At 42.7% G+C, this 18,426-nt stretch overlaps 1 protein-coding gene across 2 annotated transcripts in view; it reads right to left on the minus strand.

Annotated features, from left to right (window-relative positions):
* Positions 1-1,270: 1,270 nt before the first annotated feature.
* Positions 1,271-18,426, minus strand: part of RABGAP1 (RAB GTPase activating protein 1) — a 61,427-nt gene continuing 44,271 nt past the window's right edge. For both annotated transcript variants that reach the window (XM_040082893.2, XM_058423062.1), the window contains exons 14-26: positions 17,140-17,253; positions 16,355-16,429; positions 14,077-14,202; positions 13,488-13,631; positions 11,890-11,931; positions 11,432-11,560; positions 9,787-9,879; positions 8,718-8,828; positions 5,935-6,039; positions 5,372-5,455; positions 4,493-4,564; positions 3,814-4,011; positions 1,271-3,000 (exon numbers count right to left, since the gene is read on the minus strand). In XM_040082893.2, the coding sequence (XP_039938827.1) occupies positions 2,878-3,000; positions 3,814-4,011; positions 4,493-4,564; positions 5,372-5,455; positions 5,935-6,039; positions 8,718-8,828; positions 9,787-9,879; positions 11,432-11,560; positions 11,890-11,931; positions 13,488-13,631; positions 14,077-14,202; positions 16,355-16,429; positions 17,140-17,253 (1,416 nt within the window). In that variant the 3' untranslated portion in view covers positions 1,271-2,877. The remainder of the gene's footprint in view (positions 3,001-3,813; positions 4,012-4,492; positions 4,565-5,371; positions 5,456-5,934; positions 6,040-8,717; positions 8,829-9,786; positions 9,880-11,431; positions 11,561-11,889; positions 11,932-13,487; positions 13,632-14,076; positions 14,203-16,354; positions 16,430-17,139; positions 17,254-18,426) is intronic.

Consider the following 18,426-nt stretch of genomic DNA (forward strand, 5'->3'; position numbering starts at 1 on the left):
TAAAATACTGATGCTTAGAGCAGCTCTGACTCAATGTGGTTTCCTACCTTCCTTTATTCATAGTTTTGAACATCTGCAAATTCAATTTCCTCATCTTAAAACTGACCTGCTTCCTTGTCTTCACATGTTAATTCTGCTTTGAAAGATTCACATCTTAGCCCTGGACCCATTATTCTTATTAGCCGTGGATATTTTAGATGGAGTTGGATGTGAAATACATTGTTAATATTTATTTCCGAGCACAAAAAACCTTCAGGTAGGCATCTAAATAATCCATGACTGCTTTGGATGAAATACTGTGAAACAATTATGCAGGTTCTGCATTCATACTAACAGGGGAATATATGCTGCATGCAATTTGAAGGTAATGTTTATTTAGAGAGTGGAAGAAATCTGAACAATAAAGCAGCTTTTTCTCTCCTTTAAGTACCTCATTTTTGGAGGAAAGTACACTATTACACTATTTCTCAGTCCCTTTGAGGAAGACAAGTGGGTGAAGCGTTTTTGTGTTGCTTCCTCCCATCCCCTACTTACCTTTAAACTTTCTCTAAAGGTTGCAATCATCAGGAAACTGCAGAGCTGACCTTACCAAGGGATGCACCTCTGGGAAGACAAAGCAGCAGAGACCACACAACCACATAATGCCATTCTCTTAAAGCAAAACGTGGCTGGAAAAGTGACACCACAGCAGCCTCCTAGAGCAGGGCTGCTTTCCGAGCCACCTTGGGTGGTTTTGGTGACAAGAATCCCTTTTTTCTCCTGGCTGTCTCTGCAGAACCGTGTTCTGGCTGGGGCTGGGGAGCGGAGCTGCCCCGTGACCCAATTAGTGCAGCCCCTGAAGTTGTGCAGGCTCAGCCACGGCTACAAAACCCTGCTGAAGATGACATGAACCACACTCGACCCCACAGAATTTGTTACTGACGGTGATAAGCAGCGATAGCCTATATTTATTTTGCAGATTCAAGCAGAATTTGGAGGGCCATGAAAAAAAAAGTGTTCTAAATTGGACATGTTTGAGAAATACTGAGTCACAAGTTTCAAGCTGCACAAGGTCATTCTTGCAGTTTCTTTTTTCAAAGCAAACCCTAGATTTTATTATATAAAACCAGTGTTGGCAGCACTCAGAACATGCAGTCTTTTTTAGCAAAGCCCTTTGCAGCATGACTGTGGTTTCAGTCTTGGAGAAGGCTGCGGATGCTACTGCTTCTACTTTAAGAAGAGAATTAGCTTTATATTGCAAAATATTTAATAATTTTCTGTTCAAATGAAATGAAACAACAAAATAGTTATACAATTTTACTAGTTTATATTTCAATTCATAAAGTATACACACTGCAACTATGCTACCACAATGTCCACGCATCTAATATTGATGGAGTTACAGTAATTTTTTTTTTGGTATTAAACAATAGATATAATGTATGCAGTTAAGGAAAAAAGCTTGGACATAGCATGTTCTATCCTGTAGTTACAGAGTACATTAGCTAGCATTAGTACAGTAAACAAGAAAAAGTTAGAAATACAAAATAAACCAAATATCTTTATATACAAACCAGTGCCTCTTATTGTTACCAGCTTATACTCACACTGCACACAAAATTTAACCACTGATGCAATAGATACTTCAGCATAACACAAACCATTATAAATTAAAAAAAAAAAATTACAAGGTGCAAAACTCCATTCTACAGCTTTCTGGTGAGAACTCAATACAACCCGAGGAATGAGAACTCCAAGCACGTTTAGCACCTATTAGTGCAACTGCATCGAGCATGAAAATGACCTACACCACCTCAGAATGCTACCAGGGAAGCGAGTTGGACAGCTAGAGATGCTCGCAGCTACACTCACGCTGTGATTTTTGCCTCATATATATCTCAGTTTATTGTTTCTTTGTCCCATTCATACCTATGTGCAAAACTAAAACCTGGGAGCTCTGTCCGAGCTCCGCAGAAGGCCTGCTACAGCCGGGTAAAAACAAACAAACAAAAACGAAACAGAAACCTGACAAAACCCAGACAGACTCCATTGAATGTCAGACCATCCACATAATTCATATTATCAGCACTCCTGGTGCTGGGGCTTGGAACGCTGTCGATATGTGGATCAAACAATATGACACAAGTGAAACGGAAATTTGCCCACAATTCGATTATTCTTGTCTAGCACTTCGACAAGTCTCCCAGCCTCCGGTGGCGAATTTGTTTGGCAGCCCATGCCAAAAAAGCCCAGAGTTGCATAGAATTGATTAGTAACAGAAAGAAATGCCGAACACAGAGAGATGGATGCTGCATCTACTAAAACAAAGTGGGGTTGCTCGACAGGAATGCTGAAATCATCCCCATTCATAAAGCAAAACATGTCACCTCCTACTCTCCATTTCCTACCTCTGGGGACTGCTTTCTGGCACTGATGTAGTTCTTGATAAACTTGTATTTTTTGTTGCATTTTTTCCTTTTTTTTTTCTTTTTTCTTTTTTTACTTCGTTAGTGACACTTTTCCTTTCAAATAAAATATTAAAAAAGGTTATAACTGTAAAAAAACCTATCATATGTAAACTTAACAATTAGGGTTTGGTAAGTTCTCGTACCTAGTCTGTGAAAAGCCTCCAGCCAGACGCAGAATGGAGTGTTTCTCTGAAGAGCTTCAATCTAGCTACATCACCTGTTAAATATCAGTAGTATGAACATCCCATGTCTAGCAATAAAACCTCTCTTGTGTTTCCATCCTCCTTATCACTGACCTATTGAAATCCTGACATGCTGTGTTTCTATTATATTTACATTCTGGTCCTCTCATGTCACAGAATTAAACATCTGGCCAAGGAAGGCAACAAAAGGTGTTGTGTTAAGAAGGTGTGTTTGACAGAACTGCTTTTCAACAAGTCTCTTTTCCTTGGACTCCAGTCACTGTTTTTATAGAGCTTATTGTTCTGTTGAACCATGTTTTCTTTGCAGCTTGCACTTCATTCAGTGCCAGACCCAAATGGTGCTCCAAATCCTGCAAACAGAAGAGTAATTTCATTAATTTGTTACATATTCACAGCACGAGGTTATAGGAGTTAAACCCAGACGGCTCTAGAACATCTACAAACTCTTGGCCACTTCAGAAGTTTAAGTCTTACATAAATTAAAAGCAGCACAATAAGCTGACAAAGAGAGAAAAAAAAAAAAAAAGCGCTTTGAAAAGCAAAGCAAGACTTGTGTCATTGCCCTTAGTGAAACATTCCGCTTTCTTCAGTACATCCAAACTCTTTAATTCTCTTCCATCTGAGGAGGAGCTACTCCCACAGGAAATGGATTTTTTACAAACTAATTTTTACCTTTCTGTGAACAAGAAACACTGACATATCAGTTTTAGGCTAAAAGCACAATGTCGTCACATTTTACGGAAATACCTCAGGTACTGGAGCGCTTTGCAATCGTGTTTTAAGAAACACGTCTAACATTTGTCAATGTTATTTCTTCATTTAGCACTGATTGTGAGATAAAGGCATGCATGATTCAGTACTCTGTCAGAGCTTGGGCTCCTTCCAAGCAGTTGCAGGAGATCAGGCAGCCAGCACTGCACTGCAGACAGGCAGATGTCTGGAAGCTGTAGTGGCTGCTAAATACAGTTCATGCAATTTCAATTATATCGTCTGCATACAGCGAGTTTCAGACGCAGTGTTTGGTTAAATAACCCATGCAGGAAATAGCAGGTTACGGTTTCAACCAACAGGATCTGTTCCAATTCCTCTACGATTCACACACACATTTTTCTAGGAATGCACACGCGCTGTACAGACTACAAAACAAACTTCCAGAGCATTACCTGTATTTTACATTCCGCCTCCACAAGCTGCAGCTTGGTCTGGGCCAGCTCAAGCTCCATTTCCCTCAGCTGGTTCTTCAGTGTTTCCTTCTCCTCATCCGTGTCCTCGTCTGAACCATCCTTGGCAGTGCTGGCGACCTTCACACGGCCCTCCTTATTGAAGAACTCGCGGCAGTGCTCGCAGTCATCCACCTTTTGCTAAAGCAAACACCTGGCTGTGAGCGACGTGCTGGGGACAGGATCAAAGCCTGCTCCTGCCTCTGCTCTGGGACAGCAGCTCAACACCAGAGGAACCACGAATGGGAACTTGTGGGGAGGCACAGCCGAGCAGGAGCTCCTGCCAGCCCCAGACTCAGGGCTTTGGAAACACTGCTGTGTTGTTTTGCTACAATAATGGGCTCTGTCCCTCCCCCCTGTTACTTTAAGACAAAAGACAGTCAGGGAATCTCTTCCAGAAAAAAAAAGACCCCCTCAAAAAACCCCCAGCACGAACATTAGCATTTAACCACTATGGCATGAGAGGGCTCACCTTTTCTTCCAGATCTCCCCCTTATAATCTTCTCTTTTATCTATGGGGACTCTCAGCCACCCTTTTAGCAATGAAATAAATTGTGTGTTTGCTGCTACGATTTTGCTAAGAGACTGAAACATTGTAGACTGGATCTATCTGGTCTCTTACCCGTATTTTCTCAATTTCAGCTTTATTTGCTGTTTGTTGCTTTTCCAGTCGCTCACTCAGCTGGGAACAAATCTGACAAGCAAAATTATGTTACCAGACCATTTATAAATGTAAATTCCCTCCCAAATGAATGCTAAAGCACAAATAAATGCTGCTGCAATATTAACATGGATAATCTAAGGACACTGAGAAAGCTAGAAAAATTAGGACGCTGCATTAAGCTCTCTCATTGTACATTTTCCCATTCTCTACATATTCTTCTATCCCCACAGGAGAAGGTGCAGTTCCAACATAAGTTATTAACAGTTTGGCCTTGCTAAAGGAGCCAGAAAAGGTTAGGAATAGCATGGCCCTTTTGTTGCCTTTGGGAGAAAAAACCAGGCAAGACAGAGTAGTAAAAAACCCTAATTCATTCCCTGAGACCTGAAATGGGCCTACTAAAGAGACACATGGATTTGCTCCCTTGATATCTTGTGATCAGGAGCATGAATACCAAAGCAAAGCCTTGATAGGAAAAAGGAATCTTTTTTTCTTTATTTCTGAGGTGCATTTGATTGACAAAGAGAAGGTGAGAGAGAAGCTTTTTTTGGCATGAGGGGAACCTTTGATATCCAGGAGCCCATTTGAACAAGGTTCGGCTGTAACTGAGGCTGTGGTGACTGCTGATCTACAAATACCCACACCAGGGGCAAACAGGACTGACCACTTCAGGACCTCAGCCAAAGAAAATGCAAAACCAGCCACAGGCTTCCCGTTTGGAACAGCTAAACTGTGTCCTCAAATGCATGGCCCAGGTGACATTGACTTCCAGAAATCTCCTAAAACACCTGAAAGTCTGTTACTTTGATAGCAAACCGCATCATCAGAAGTTGTACTTACCTGTTTGTAGTCACCAATAATAGAGCTGTTCTTTTTGATCTCTGACTCTGCCTTATCTAGTTCTCTACGACACATTTCCTTCAGCTGTAAGGCAAAAAAAAAAAAAAAGAAAAGAAAGGATTTATATAGCTGTAGCCTGAAATATACCCAGGTGGTATTTCTTCCTTGTCCTTAACCTCACTGCTCAGCTCTACCCAGGGACCCAGAGTCCAGCTCAGCTCCATGCAGGCAGGGCAAAGCCAGGCTTTGCTGGCCATCACTGACAGAACAGTGGGCTAGCCAAGGAAAGGAAGCATTCAAAAAGCGCTGACAGCTGAAGTCCTGCACTGCCTCTCGGTGCAGCATCTGGCACAGGCTGTGACTCTGTGATTTCAAGTTAAAAATTCCCCACCCTATGAAGCACCTGGCAGGAAAATGCCAAATTCTGCTTTGCTGACGTCCTTTACACCACAGAAGAGGGACAAACATGACTTAGAACATTAAGCCCTTCCCACAGTTGTCCCTTTTTATTTTTATCATTTCTGTACTGTGCAGAACAGTGGGAATGACAGAAATGCCCCAACCTGAGCAGATTCTTCCTCTAGGCGCCTCTTTTCTTCTTCTGCATCAATCAGCTTCTGTTTGGTCATTAGCAGCTCCTTATTGAGGGCATCTGCCTTCTCCTCTGCCTGAAACACAGAGTGGAGGCTGAGCAGAGGCTTCCCTGCTGTGCCTCCACCAGGACAGAGCCAAGGGTGCAGCCATTCCACTCTTACTAAGGTTTGCTTCATTGCTATTAAAAACAATAAAACTTCATTCTGGAAATTATTTTTCTAAAACTTCCCATCTGCAATAGCAAAGCAGCAACACATCAGAATTAATGACATGTACCACTATACTCCACCCCTCCCAAATGCCTCCTTGAATTCAGTGATTAATTTTAGCAAAACTGGAGTTGGGATTGCTCCAAAGAAATCCAATACCAGAAATAAGTATCATTTTCTTGTCTAGTCTGGAAGTTGATCGATACATTCTGAAGACAACCAAAGGCACAGAACAGCTCACAATGAGCAAGATCAATAAAAGACTATAACCAGCTCAGACCTAAGTTTAATTTGCAAACATTCAATAAAAACAGAATGAATGAAAAATGCCCCTAGAACATTTAAAAAGCCCCCAGAACTCTATGAAACTTCCCAATGAATGTGATACCTTCCCAGAAAATATTGCATGAAAAAAACTGAGCTGCCAAAGCATACATGTCAGGCCCCTCCCTGCTTCCTCCTTAAGGGAAAGAAATGTCCCACCAGAAACTAACAATCCTTTTTACTGCAGTTTTTAAAGTATAAAAATATACTGTTGAAAAATTTCAAGCTCTTTCTAAGCCACTAAAACTCTGCAAAGTTAAGACATCTTTTCCTGTCTCATACACACAACACAGCACTTCCTAATAGGTGTATGGATTCTACATAAAAATAGATCAATAACTCAACTGATATATAAAATCTTCAGAAAGTATCTGTACCAATTCCCTTCAAAGAAAGAAAATCAAAATGTGAATTTCAGGCCCTTAAAGTCCTGCTGATCCTTTAAAACAGACAGCAAAGGCAAAGAGAACATCTTTTCATACAGATGGGGTTTAAGCTGTTTTAAAGCCAAAGAACACTGGGGTGTAGGAGCCCAACAACAGTAGAAAAATGAAGCCTATTTTCTGGTTTAGTGAAAGGATATTAAGGAAATTCTTGTATTTCCAAATGCGTTGTTTTGATCTTTTAGGTTGCAGATTTGAGACCCGCCACACAGGTATCAGAAAAGGTGTGTTAAACAATGTCCTTTGGTACTTTCAGGACCTCAGGCTGGCAGAATGAAACTTATCACTTCAGGATCCAATTAGAAGAATTAATCATGTCCTAAAGTAGGATCAAGCCTTCCTATCTCCTCCCAGGGGATAACCCAAATGCTGCCAACATCATTTGCCCTCTTTGCATACAAGACTATTATATATATATCATATTAAGCACATCAATTTTGCCTAATTTTATTGCTCTCCCAGCTCTCCATTAAAAAAAAAAAAAAGGTATAAGTATAACCATGTCTCATGCAGGCTCAAGGAGCCACAAACAACAGTTAAAAACTGACAGAAAAAGCTTCTTCAGGACAAATTTTGCTGGAGTCCACCTCCTGAGTGCTGGGCTATCACCAGTGTGAAGCTTCTGGAAGCTTCACTAATGAAAGGAAAAAGCCCAGGTAAGAGGAGGTGAACATACCAATGTGTGGGGAAAAACCTGCTTCTAGAACATTCTTCTATGATGCACATTTTAACACCTAACAGGAGATGTAATAAACCCAAAAGTCATGAAGCAAACCTCATTAAAGCAACATTCACCCACTGGCATCAACATTTACTATGAATAGTTTTCCAACAGCAAGTTTCCAGGGGACCGTGGGAAACCTTAAATTGTCTGAGGCAGATCCAATGAAACATTTTGAAGCCTGTCAGCTCCTGCACTGTGCAACTTTCAGAAGTCATTTTCCTTTGAGATTTCAGAAATGCACTTATCTTAGTACAGAACAAGAATGGTAAAACATGAGCACTTGAACTCCTCCCCTCATCTCCCCAAGCAGACAGAGTAAATGTGCTGTAGCCTCCCCTGTGCTAGAAATGCCAGTACCTTTCTGTCTCTGCGTGTCCTGGAAAAAAAGCAAAAGCATATCCTAATAAAATCTCCCACAATTGAATATGTAAAGAAGGGAGTGGGACAGCAAGCTGAAAAAAACCTCCTGTAATACAAAGCAAACCTGAAGTTTCCTCCTGAGAGCTCTACTGATCTGGAAACGGCCCAGGATGAAGAGTTCACATGGGCAGATTCCAACAAGCCAAATGGAAACCACAACAACATTTTCAGAGTTGCCTGAGGTACCTGAGAACCTGATCCATGCAGAGCCAGACAGACTCAGACTTTCAAGTTTAGCAGGTGCTTTGCAAAGCCTGTCTGCTGTGAAATTGTATTCATAAAACCCCAGCCAAACACAAGCCAGCATCCATGTTATGATCTCTGTGATGGTTCAAAGGCTTGACACACCTCCTGCTAGACTTCCTTAGAGAAAAGAATTAACTGCTCAAGTATAGGCTCTCCTTTCCCTGCAGTCACTGCGAGTGCTTTCCAGAGCAATGAGTATTTCAGTCAGCGCTCCCGTTTCCCACGGACCTCTGTCACGGGCCTGTACATTGCCTGTGTGTGATACGGATGTGGAGGAAGGAATCCTGTCCCACGCAAAAATGAACTCCGTGTGTCTGCTCTCCAGTGAGAGCAGGAACAAGGAGCTAGCCCTTGTCTGCCCTGGACGGGCTGAGGACGTGACTTACGTTGTCCAAGTCCTTCCTCAGTGCGATCTTGCTGGTGACCAGCTCGTGGGCGAGGTCGTCGTTCTCCTGCTCCAGCCTCATGTTGGCTTCCTGCAGGCGCCGGTTCTCACGCTGTGGGGCACAGAGGGGCTCTCAGGGGCTGCCACTGAGGCTCTGACACACACACACAGCTCCTGGGCTACACACAAAGGCACACCCTGCATCTCCAGCATGCAAAGACAACTCTACCTGCAGGAAATCCCCGGGACAAAACTGCAGCCACAGTGTAAATGCAAAATAAATACACCATTACCCTTGAGAAGACACCAGGTATAAATAACTCTGCTCAGCCATTCCTTGTTGAGCTACAGAAATGGTTTTGAAGTCTGCAATAGCAGGGAGATCATTGTGCCATCGATACCTTGCCAGGAGTTTCCTACAAGTACTGCTTTTCTTGGCTCAAAATTGAATTTGCATGCTAGAAACAGATAAGAGAGGAGAATCCTGGGAAGAATACTCTATTTTCTCTCTCCTGTTACAACTCCCAGCACACAGATGGATACTAAAGAAAGTTTACATAAAACTTCTCTGATTAAAATACATTAATTTGTTGTATCTATGTCTCTGTGTGTGTTATTGTGGTATGATTATGCATACGTAACTTTACATGTGTAATTTACCCCGTATTACATTTATCTGATAAATAAACTATTTATAAAATTATATGCTTACTGCAGTATACATCACTTGAAATTAGGAAGAGGAGTAAAAGCAGGAGCATAACCATGGACAGTAGAGTTAGAATCAGCCAGGCATTTCCTTTCTGTTCATGTCTTGTGGTGCAGTCAGCACGTCAAACAGGCTCTACTGAACCAGTTCTAAAAGCCCAAATAAAAATTCATACTATTCCTTTTCTTGCACAGCTGGGCTCACAACAACGCCATCCTGATCAACCTTGCCAATAGAGAGACATTCCCTTCACGTTCGTGGAGCTGATTTCCTTGTTGCATCCAAATTGGTCAGAAAATAAAAACAGCTCAAAAAAGAGTCAAAGCAGCAACTTGCTGTTTGTTAAACCAGACTGCATTACCTCAAATCTTTCTATAGGATCCTCCTGTTGAGCCTGCTGCTCTCTCATGGCATGATACTCCTTCTCATATTTCTTCAGCTTCTTCTGGCTAATCTAAATTAAAGCAGCCCATTAGTTCCTGCCCAGAACACTGATAAAAGAACACAACACACACAGGGTTATGGAACGAGCTTCAGGGAACTCCTGCCTTCTACAGAGCACAGCTCATGGCTTCACCCAGGCCTGAGTGTGAAACCCTCAGGTGTGGTCAAAAACTCTGCTCCACTCAATATAATGACAGCAGCACTCTGTGGAACACAGGGAAGGTTTCAGAAGGCACCCAGAGCATCCTGCCCCAGCTCCCTGGTGCTGCACAGCTCCCTGGTGCTGCACACACTGCACAGCTTCAGCAGAACAGACACGGTTCATTTTTGGACTGGCCTGATGCTGAGCCTTCTTCAGCTGCTTTTTCAGCTGTAACATTTATCATCACACAGAAGCACTTGGTTTACTTTACATGAGACTGTAAATGCTGAAAGGGCAAGCGCAGGCTCAGCTGACATTCCTGCCGGTGTCACTCGAGCCCAGCAGAAAACGGCCCCGTGCTGAGGTGTCTGGGCAGGCAGCAGCACCGCAGAGACACAAGTGCTCTGTCCCTGGCTCTGACACACACAGCACCAGCAAAGCCACTCTCACAGCCCCCAGATTCCCCTTCTGTGAGAAGGGACACGAAGGCGATGCTGAATTCAGTATTTTGTCCCCAGAGTTCAAGTCCTGCAGGGACAGGGAACACAAGGGAAGCTGTAACAGATCCTGACCACCGTTTTCCTGGTGTCACCTGTGCCAGAGGTTACAACGGTTTAGCAACACAGACCATGCCAAGATCGCTGTGAGCATTTCACATGCAAGACATTATGCATCTAAATGAAATCTCTAGCATTAGAAGTTGCACCTAAACGTTTATTATTGTCCCAGTAAACCAAGCAAATTTAAAAGCTATGGCTAAGATTTCCTCTTTAAAAACCCTCTTCCAAGAAACAGGCTGAATTTTACGTGCATAAATGACAGGCAGAATGGACAATGTGTTTGTTTTCCCTGCAGTCTGGTTTTCCCGCTAACAACCTTGCTCGGAAGGAGGCGCAGAAAGCGGTGGCCAAGCTCCCTCTAGTGAGAGCTGACCAGAAACACCTCCCTGCACTCGGGGGAACACTTCCCTGGAGACGCCAACCGCCACCTGGAGCCGGTCCAGCCACACCACGACTGCGGGAGTTATTCCTGCACCCCCGACACCCACCTGGAGAATTAACCCTTCCCTGACAATGGGCTCAGTGACTTGAGGAGATTATTTCACTGCTCTGCCCTTGCTCAAACACTGCGCCAAAACTTTGGGGTTTCACACGCCGAATCTCCTGCAATGTAAAGTTAGATCCTGACAAGTGAGGCATCCACCATGCCAGAGGAAAGGAAGGCAGGCACACCACTGTATTTTCACCTTCTATTTTTCAAGTGCATTAACCCAGTTTTGCTTTTTTTGGGTGATATTTGTCATAAATCTTGGGCACAATATTAATCTCCATGATCACAGCCAATGAACCTGCATTTGCCCTTGGAGCTGGAGCCAGGAGCTGCTCCCAGGCTGAGGCTGCAGCAGCCCCTCCCAGCTCACCTTCATGTTGCAGGCCAGCTCCATCAGCTTCTTGGCGTTCTCCTCGGAGCGGTACCGCTTGGGCAGCTGCACTCGGAAGAACTTTAAAGCTCCTTCGAAGTCAGTCAGCAACAAATCATCCTTGGTAGTCTGGAGACAAGGAAAGAAACACCAGGAAAAGCCTATTTTTTACAGTTATTGAATCCCACAGACAATAAAGCCACGGCAGCTTTGGAAAGCTGCATTAACATTGCTGCTTCTTAACCTTCTGCAAAGAGAGTTTGTTTCTATTTCTGCAACCTTCTATTCCACCCCCCCAAAAAAGCACTGTGCTGCACGGGACGTGCCAGATTACAGCACGTGTGCCAAGGCAGTTGTTAGCTTCTCAAAAAAAAAACCAATGTATTTTTGTAACAGGCATCTTAATTTTTACATGGCACATGAAGATGCATAAACCACAGCGTAACATTTATACTCACTTTTAATAATCCCAGTGCAACATTGAAGATAACGCTTATTCCCTGGAAAGAAAAGATAATGACAAAATATTTTAATTCCTCGGTATTTAGAAGCTTGGATAGGAATTTATTTGGTGGGTTTTGTTGTTTGTCTAGTTTTTGTGTAATGGAGAACCAGGACACACGTGTAACCTGGTGCTATATAAATGAAAGGCACAAAGAATGACTTTGCAAACAACTGGCAAAATACCTTTACTGGAGAGGCATTATAGAGAGCAAAGCACTTAACACTGGTTTTACTGCAGTCTGAAACTCTAAAATGATGTTGTGCACTTAATTTTATTAATGAGCAGTTGGTCAGCTCAAGATAATTTAACTTTCATACGGCAACTTCTAAAAACACTGATTCAAATGCAGTAATATATACACCAACATATTAAATTCTGATCTTCACAAACTGGGATAATTCATGCAATGAAAAGGAAAGTGACTCACTTTAGGACAGAGTCTCACAGCATCTATTCTGCCTCTACTCCTTAGAAGAGTTCTATTCATATTGTCCAATTAAATTAAATGCAAACAGTTCTGTAGTCAGGAGTAGCTCACACCTTCTCCAGGGGTCCCACTCATAATCATGACACATTGCTCATCTTGTTTCAAGATCCTGCTTTTCTTCTTCCCACCAAGTTATTCTTTCACTATTACTTTTAAATGATGAAAAATCCCTTAAAACTTCTCTGTGAGCACATTTACTATTTCTGAATTGAAAATGTGTTTCTAAACAAACAGAAGTGATTTTCTCCATACCATCTGCTGCTTTCTATTCCACTGGCACATGGACAAAGCAAGCAGCAGACACAGGGAAAGGGCAAAAACATTGACCAGGAGGTTTGTGAATGCTGAAAGCCTTCAGTAAAGGAAAGGCAGGAAATCAGCCACTTCACAGGAACAAGTGCAGATCCAAGAAGAATGGATGGATAAAGTTACCCAGCAAATCATTAAATAACTCAAGGATGCTTCAGTACAAAATGGGATTTGTTCACTGATGGTAACAGTGCTGACTGTAATTGCACTGCTGACCCACATACCACTACATACACTGTTCTAAACGTGATTACAGACAACGTCTGAATATAAAGAATTTTGCTCTCTAAATATAAGTTGTGAAATATAGAGAGACTTCAAGTTTTCCAGGAGAAAGAGCTTCAAGCTTGTTAGATTACCAGCATGAATGAGAGTTAGCTGGGCTATTTTATACACAACGGCCTCCATGCAATAATATGATAGGTGAAAAAAAAGTCAACATTTTGTATAACGTGACTTCAGAAGAGAGGAATCCACATATTTGTGAATCAGCTCTTATCACACTGTACAGTCTTCTCACATAGATTCACCAGTGCCACAGGGAACAGGAGATTATAATCTTTTATATAGCTATTGATTCTTAATTGTTTCTTTAAAATGCTGAGAACCTTTATCATTGCAGAAATTTAACACTTCTACATAAAAATATCACACGCCTTGCTCTGAGAGAACAGATAGTAACAAGGACACGAACCAAGATAGTGACAAACTGTCAAAAGCTGGGAGCCGTGCAAGTCTCCAATTATAACACATACCTCACACAGGAGTAAGTCAATAATATGGAAGACCATGTAGAGAGGGAATTTTGCAGTGAACAGGGTCAGGAACCACTGGGAAGCATACATGTGTGCTTCAAGGCTGATGTCCAGAAAGTGGTTATACAGATCAGGAATGCATTCCTAAGAGTAAAACACACAGAAGCACTCCAAGTTAATTCAGGCTATTTTGGAACTGTGGCTGAACCCTCAAACTACAAAAGGAAGTTGGGGAGAGTGACCAGCAGTGCAGGGTCCTGCACCCACCAGGTGTGACAGGAACGGGCCCGGGGGCCTCCTAAGGATGCCAAAAGCTTGTCCTGGGGTGGATGCCCAGCAGGAGCCTGGGATTTGCCTCAGCAGGGCCCAGCAGTGGCTGTGCTGACGCCAGAGCCACTCTGCCTTCAGCAGCACCACACCGAGAGCTCTGCTGGAACACCTGGGACAGTCCTCGCTCTCCACCCTTCCTCACAGCTTACAAACACCATCCACCCTTCCTCACAGCTGACAAACACCATTCATCCCAGGAGAAACAGCCAGAGCTGAATTGCAGGCTCGGGTCTCTCCACCCTCCCCGTGTGAGCCCCACCTGCATGAGGCGCTCCAGCTGATAGAACTTGCAGTGCAAATCTTCAAAGTTCTGTTTGAAAAGTTCCCTGAGTCCATAATCAAACATGATTTTGACCAGAACACTGAAAGCTTGCTCCTCAGGCATCTGTGAGACAGGAAAGTAGATTTAGCACCAACCATTAAAACCTTTCACAGCAGGTCAATCTGCCTGAACCTCCCTCCTCCCTCTGAAAGGCTGAATTGCCATGACTTTTTAATCCAGTTTAAATGTAAACAAGAGTACTACCACACAAAATGAGGTTTAGTGTTGCAAATGGCATTTCAGTGGAATAAACCACCTTGCAATCACTCAACTAAAAATACACCTTCCAGACATGAAGACCAAAGCAGTTTCCCAGTGTCTTTGTTCCTGAACTCATCAGACTCTGAATCTTAGAGATTTTGACCAGCCTAACCCTTTGTCACCCACGCAAAATAAGGCGGAGTCAGTGTTACCAGAGGATGTTAAACAGCACATTTCCCTTACTCTTAACAATGACATTATTACATTTGATGTTTATTTATTAGATGACATGAATAAGTGAGACTGTTGATTGCTAACAGAACTTCCACACCTCACAACTCAGCGCCGGTTTGGGAAAGTTCAATGTTCTCTTCCTGCCAAAAACTGAAGGAAAGCTCAAAGCCCATCAGTGTTTTGACATTTTTCCCTGCCCTTAAAATTCAGCTTTAATATTTCTGTAGAAAAGTCTTGACTTCAGGTCAATTGCTGGTTTCTATAAAGGACAGAACATCCATCTCAAGTATTCTATTATTAATCTGCAGATGGAGTTTATTAAAACAGAAAACTTTGCTGAAACATTCCAAACTGGCAGTGAAGGACTCACAGAAACTTAATTTCCTTTTCTGCAACATTTGCTTTTATTATTTATTTTCCCTAGCAGCCACACTCCAAAGGCTGACTTCAAAGAGAATCAAATAAAAAAGAAACTTTTTTGAAATTTAGCTTTTCTTTAAATGCATACATTATTCCCAGTAGCCACAAGTATTGTTAAAGAAAGGCCTCTGGAATAACACATGGCTCAGTCATGAGAGTGAATCTCTCTAAGGCAAGGGACCCATGACAATGAAAATCTACAAGCAGGCACATCTGTTTCAGTAAAAGCGTTCAGTTCTCCTAGCAGGAAACATTGCCCTTCTCTATCTGATTCAGCGAGGAAAGACAGAATTAACTGCTCATCTAGGAAATATTTCAGATTGCAGTTACAAAGAACTAAAAGGTTGGTATCATTAATCACTTGGCTTTTGTTTCACGAGAATGGAGTTTACAATCTCTTCTGCATCCTCCCCTGGCTTTACAACAGTATGGAAAATCCTCCCCTGAAGGCCAGACTTCCTCTTCCACCAGAAACTGCAGAGAGCCCTTCGTGCTCAGCCCTCTACGGCAGCAAGAGCTGGGGAAAAGAAACCTCAAAGCACTGCTGGGCTCAGGAACTCTGCAGTTCCAAGTACCCTCGCAACAGAAACACTGACAAAAAGCAGACGTTACTTTGAAACAGAAGAGTCTATAAAAATACAAATAAAGGTTTCTAATGCTCTTGTATTTCCCAAGCGTGAGCGAATCTGAAACTTTTGCTCCTGACAACCATAAATCTCTCTCTAGCTTCTGAACACATCAGCAATTAAAGGATATTACACTGATGAGATCACTTCTATCAACAGCAATTAAGTTTAAAAAAGCATAATACAGTTTCTTTTAAAAATACAAAGGTATTATTGTATCCTTCCCTAACCTCTCAAACCAAGAAGCACGAAGACCTACAGGACAACAGCCCAGAGGCAGCACAGCCTGCACTGAGACCTAATGAACTGACATCCCTTCAGTGTCCTAAATACTCCTCTGTGTACACAGGACATGGCAAACACCATCTGTATTTCTGACTGATTCCAATAGAAACAGCTCATAAAAAGCTTCATTCTGACCTTGAAACCCTGTAACAAAAACATTTACAGTGTTGTCTTATGCACAAATTCCATGCCTACTACTGCTCTTGAGTGCAAGCCTGAATGGAAGGGGTCCTGGTACAGGAACACGAGGGCATGAACGCTGAGTCCTTACAAATACCACAGCAAGTTTGAAGCAATGTACTCTTCCCTGTCAAAAATCACTTTCTTACTGATCAACACATAAGTGGATGTGTGCCCTGTACCCCTATTAGCTCAGAAGCCTGTTCTAGGCAAGTGGAGCAGTATTTATTCCGAAGTCTAAAACAGCTGAGGGAGAAGGCAGCACTTACATGTAACAGCAGCACAGCAGCGAGGAATGACTGGCCTTGGCAGTAGCCAATCTCTTCATCATACACAGAGTAGGCCTAAAAGAGGAATCAAGACTTTACTGGTACCTGTCTCAAGCTAACAGCCACAAATAAAACAAACACCGCATTGAACACAGCTCCATACAATTCCCATGGACGGGGTGCAGCCGTTGTCATTCTACCAAAGGGAAAATCCGTATGACAACCAAACTGGGATACACAGAGGCAGTGGCTGGTCCCAGTGAGGCACTAACGTGGCTGCAGCCCGTTAAACCACTTATCTGAGTGCTTTTATCTCTAAACAAGTTCCACAGGGATGTTAGAAGAGGGAGAGACACTAGGAATTCGAAAGAAAGTGCTTGAAGCTTAAACCGTTCCAGCTGAGATACCTGAATACACTGAGCTGCTCATTTTTCTTATTTCTTCCTTCTAATAATCAGCTTCAGTGCATGCCTATGGCTTTATAACCCTTATGGAGGTACTTAGTCATCTCCAGTTACATAATTTGTCCAGCCTGACGCAGGCTGACAGGTCAGGAATGATGTGAAGCCTTTGCACCAAGCACTTCAGTGTGGAGGAATCCAGAAGGGCTTTAGGTCTCCTGGGTGAATAACCAGAAGCAGCCCAAGAGCTGAGCCCGGTGCCAGAGGCTGTCTCTCCATGGCACATAGTGGTAACACATCCCCCTTCTTCTCAGCCAGCACTCACACTGCTGATGATGTTGAACACAAATTACCAAAAGCAGCCCAGAAGAATTTAAAGAATACCTTGCATATTTTGTACAGGGAGTCCTGGCCATCTCCCCCAGTATCTTTAAAATAATCATGAGCAGGGAACGTTCGATTGATGTCTCGGGTGATGGCACTGTCCTGTGGAGACTCCTATCAGAAAATGAAAATAACGTGCAAATTAAAACACATCAAAAGAATATAAATTACAATATGCTAGGATTGAGACTTGGGAAATTAGCACTGGGCTCTGTGCACTGTTGTAAATTTAACAAAACCCAGTGTACCCCAGCAGAGCTGGCAGCTGCAGATTACAACTGGGATAGATTTGGATACCTCAGCACATCTGGGGAGGTCAGGGAGTGGCAGAGAGAGCTCACACACCCCCACACACCCCATTTGTGTTCCAGGCCAGGGCAGTGCAGATGCAGCCACCCCTCAGAGATTCCTGGATGCCAGCCCTGCCCAGGCACACTCCTGGTATCTCACAACTGCAGGAGTCAGCTGTGAGCAGCAGCTGTCCAAAATGCTGGCCCCGAGGGCCAGCTTGAGGAACCACTCCTCATCCCCTCCTCAGAACTCAATCAGACAAAATAGATGAGTATGAGCCCTAGGGAGTGTCATTCAGGAAAACACGAGGGAATGCAGGGACAGGTCCTGTATGAGCTGGGATTTCAGCGTGAGGAAGATGGAGCTTCGTTCTCTACCCCAGTCTGACACCAGCAGTTTCAGATGCCTTGGACATTTGGAAAGCTGAACAGTAAAAACAAAAAGGGTTTAATCTACCCAAATAACCCATGTTTCTGCTAGGCAAATGGAAAAAGGTTAGAAGTGAAAGATGGCAAAAAAGTACACAATGTAATCAGTGTAAGGAACATTCAATACAGCTTGTAGTTATTTTTCTTCAAAAAATGATTTTTCAAACAACAACAACAACAACAAAATTACCACAGTGTGCTTCATTTTCTCTTCTGATTTTAATCCAAGGTTAATGCTCCTCTCTGGGGCTTAACACAGACATTTGATTAGGAAAGCATTATGCTGCTATTAGAATCAAGATCAGATTGTTTTGGAAATTATATCAAAAGTACTGTTCAGCATTCCAATTTGATAATAATTTAACATGGTAAAGAGCCCTTTCTCATTATAACGGAATCAGAAACAAACAAAATTCAATGCTCAATAAATTTCATATAAATAAACACCTCGTAAGTCAGAGACAATTATGCTAATGGCTGGCTGTCAACTTCAGCTGATTTTGCAAGCAGAGAAAGAAAGACAAAGCTCAGAAACAATTCTGCAAACTTTAAACATGTGAATACAGAC

The sequence above is a fragment of the Hirundo rustica genome, chromosome 20 (assembly GCF_015227805.2).
Source record: "Hirundo rustica isolate bHirRus1 chromosome 20, bHirRus1.pri.v3, whole genome shotgun sequence".
NCBI lineage: Eukaryota > Metazoa > Chordata > Aves > Passeriformes > Hirundinidae > Hirundo > Hirundo rustica.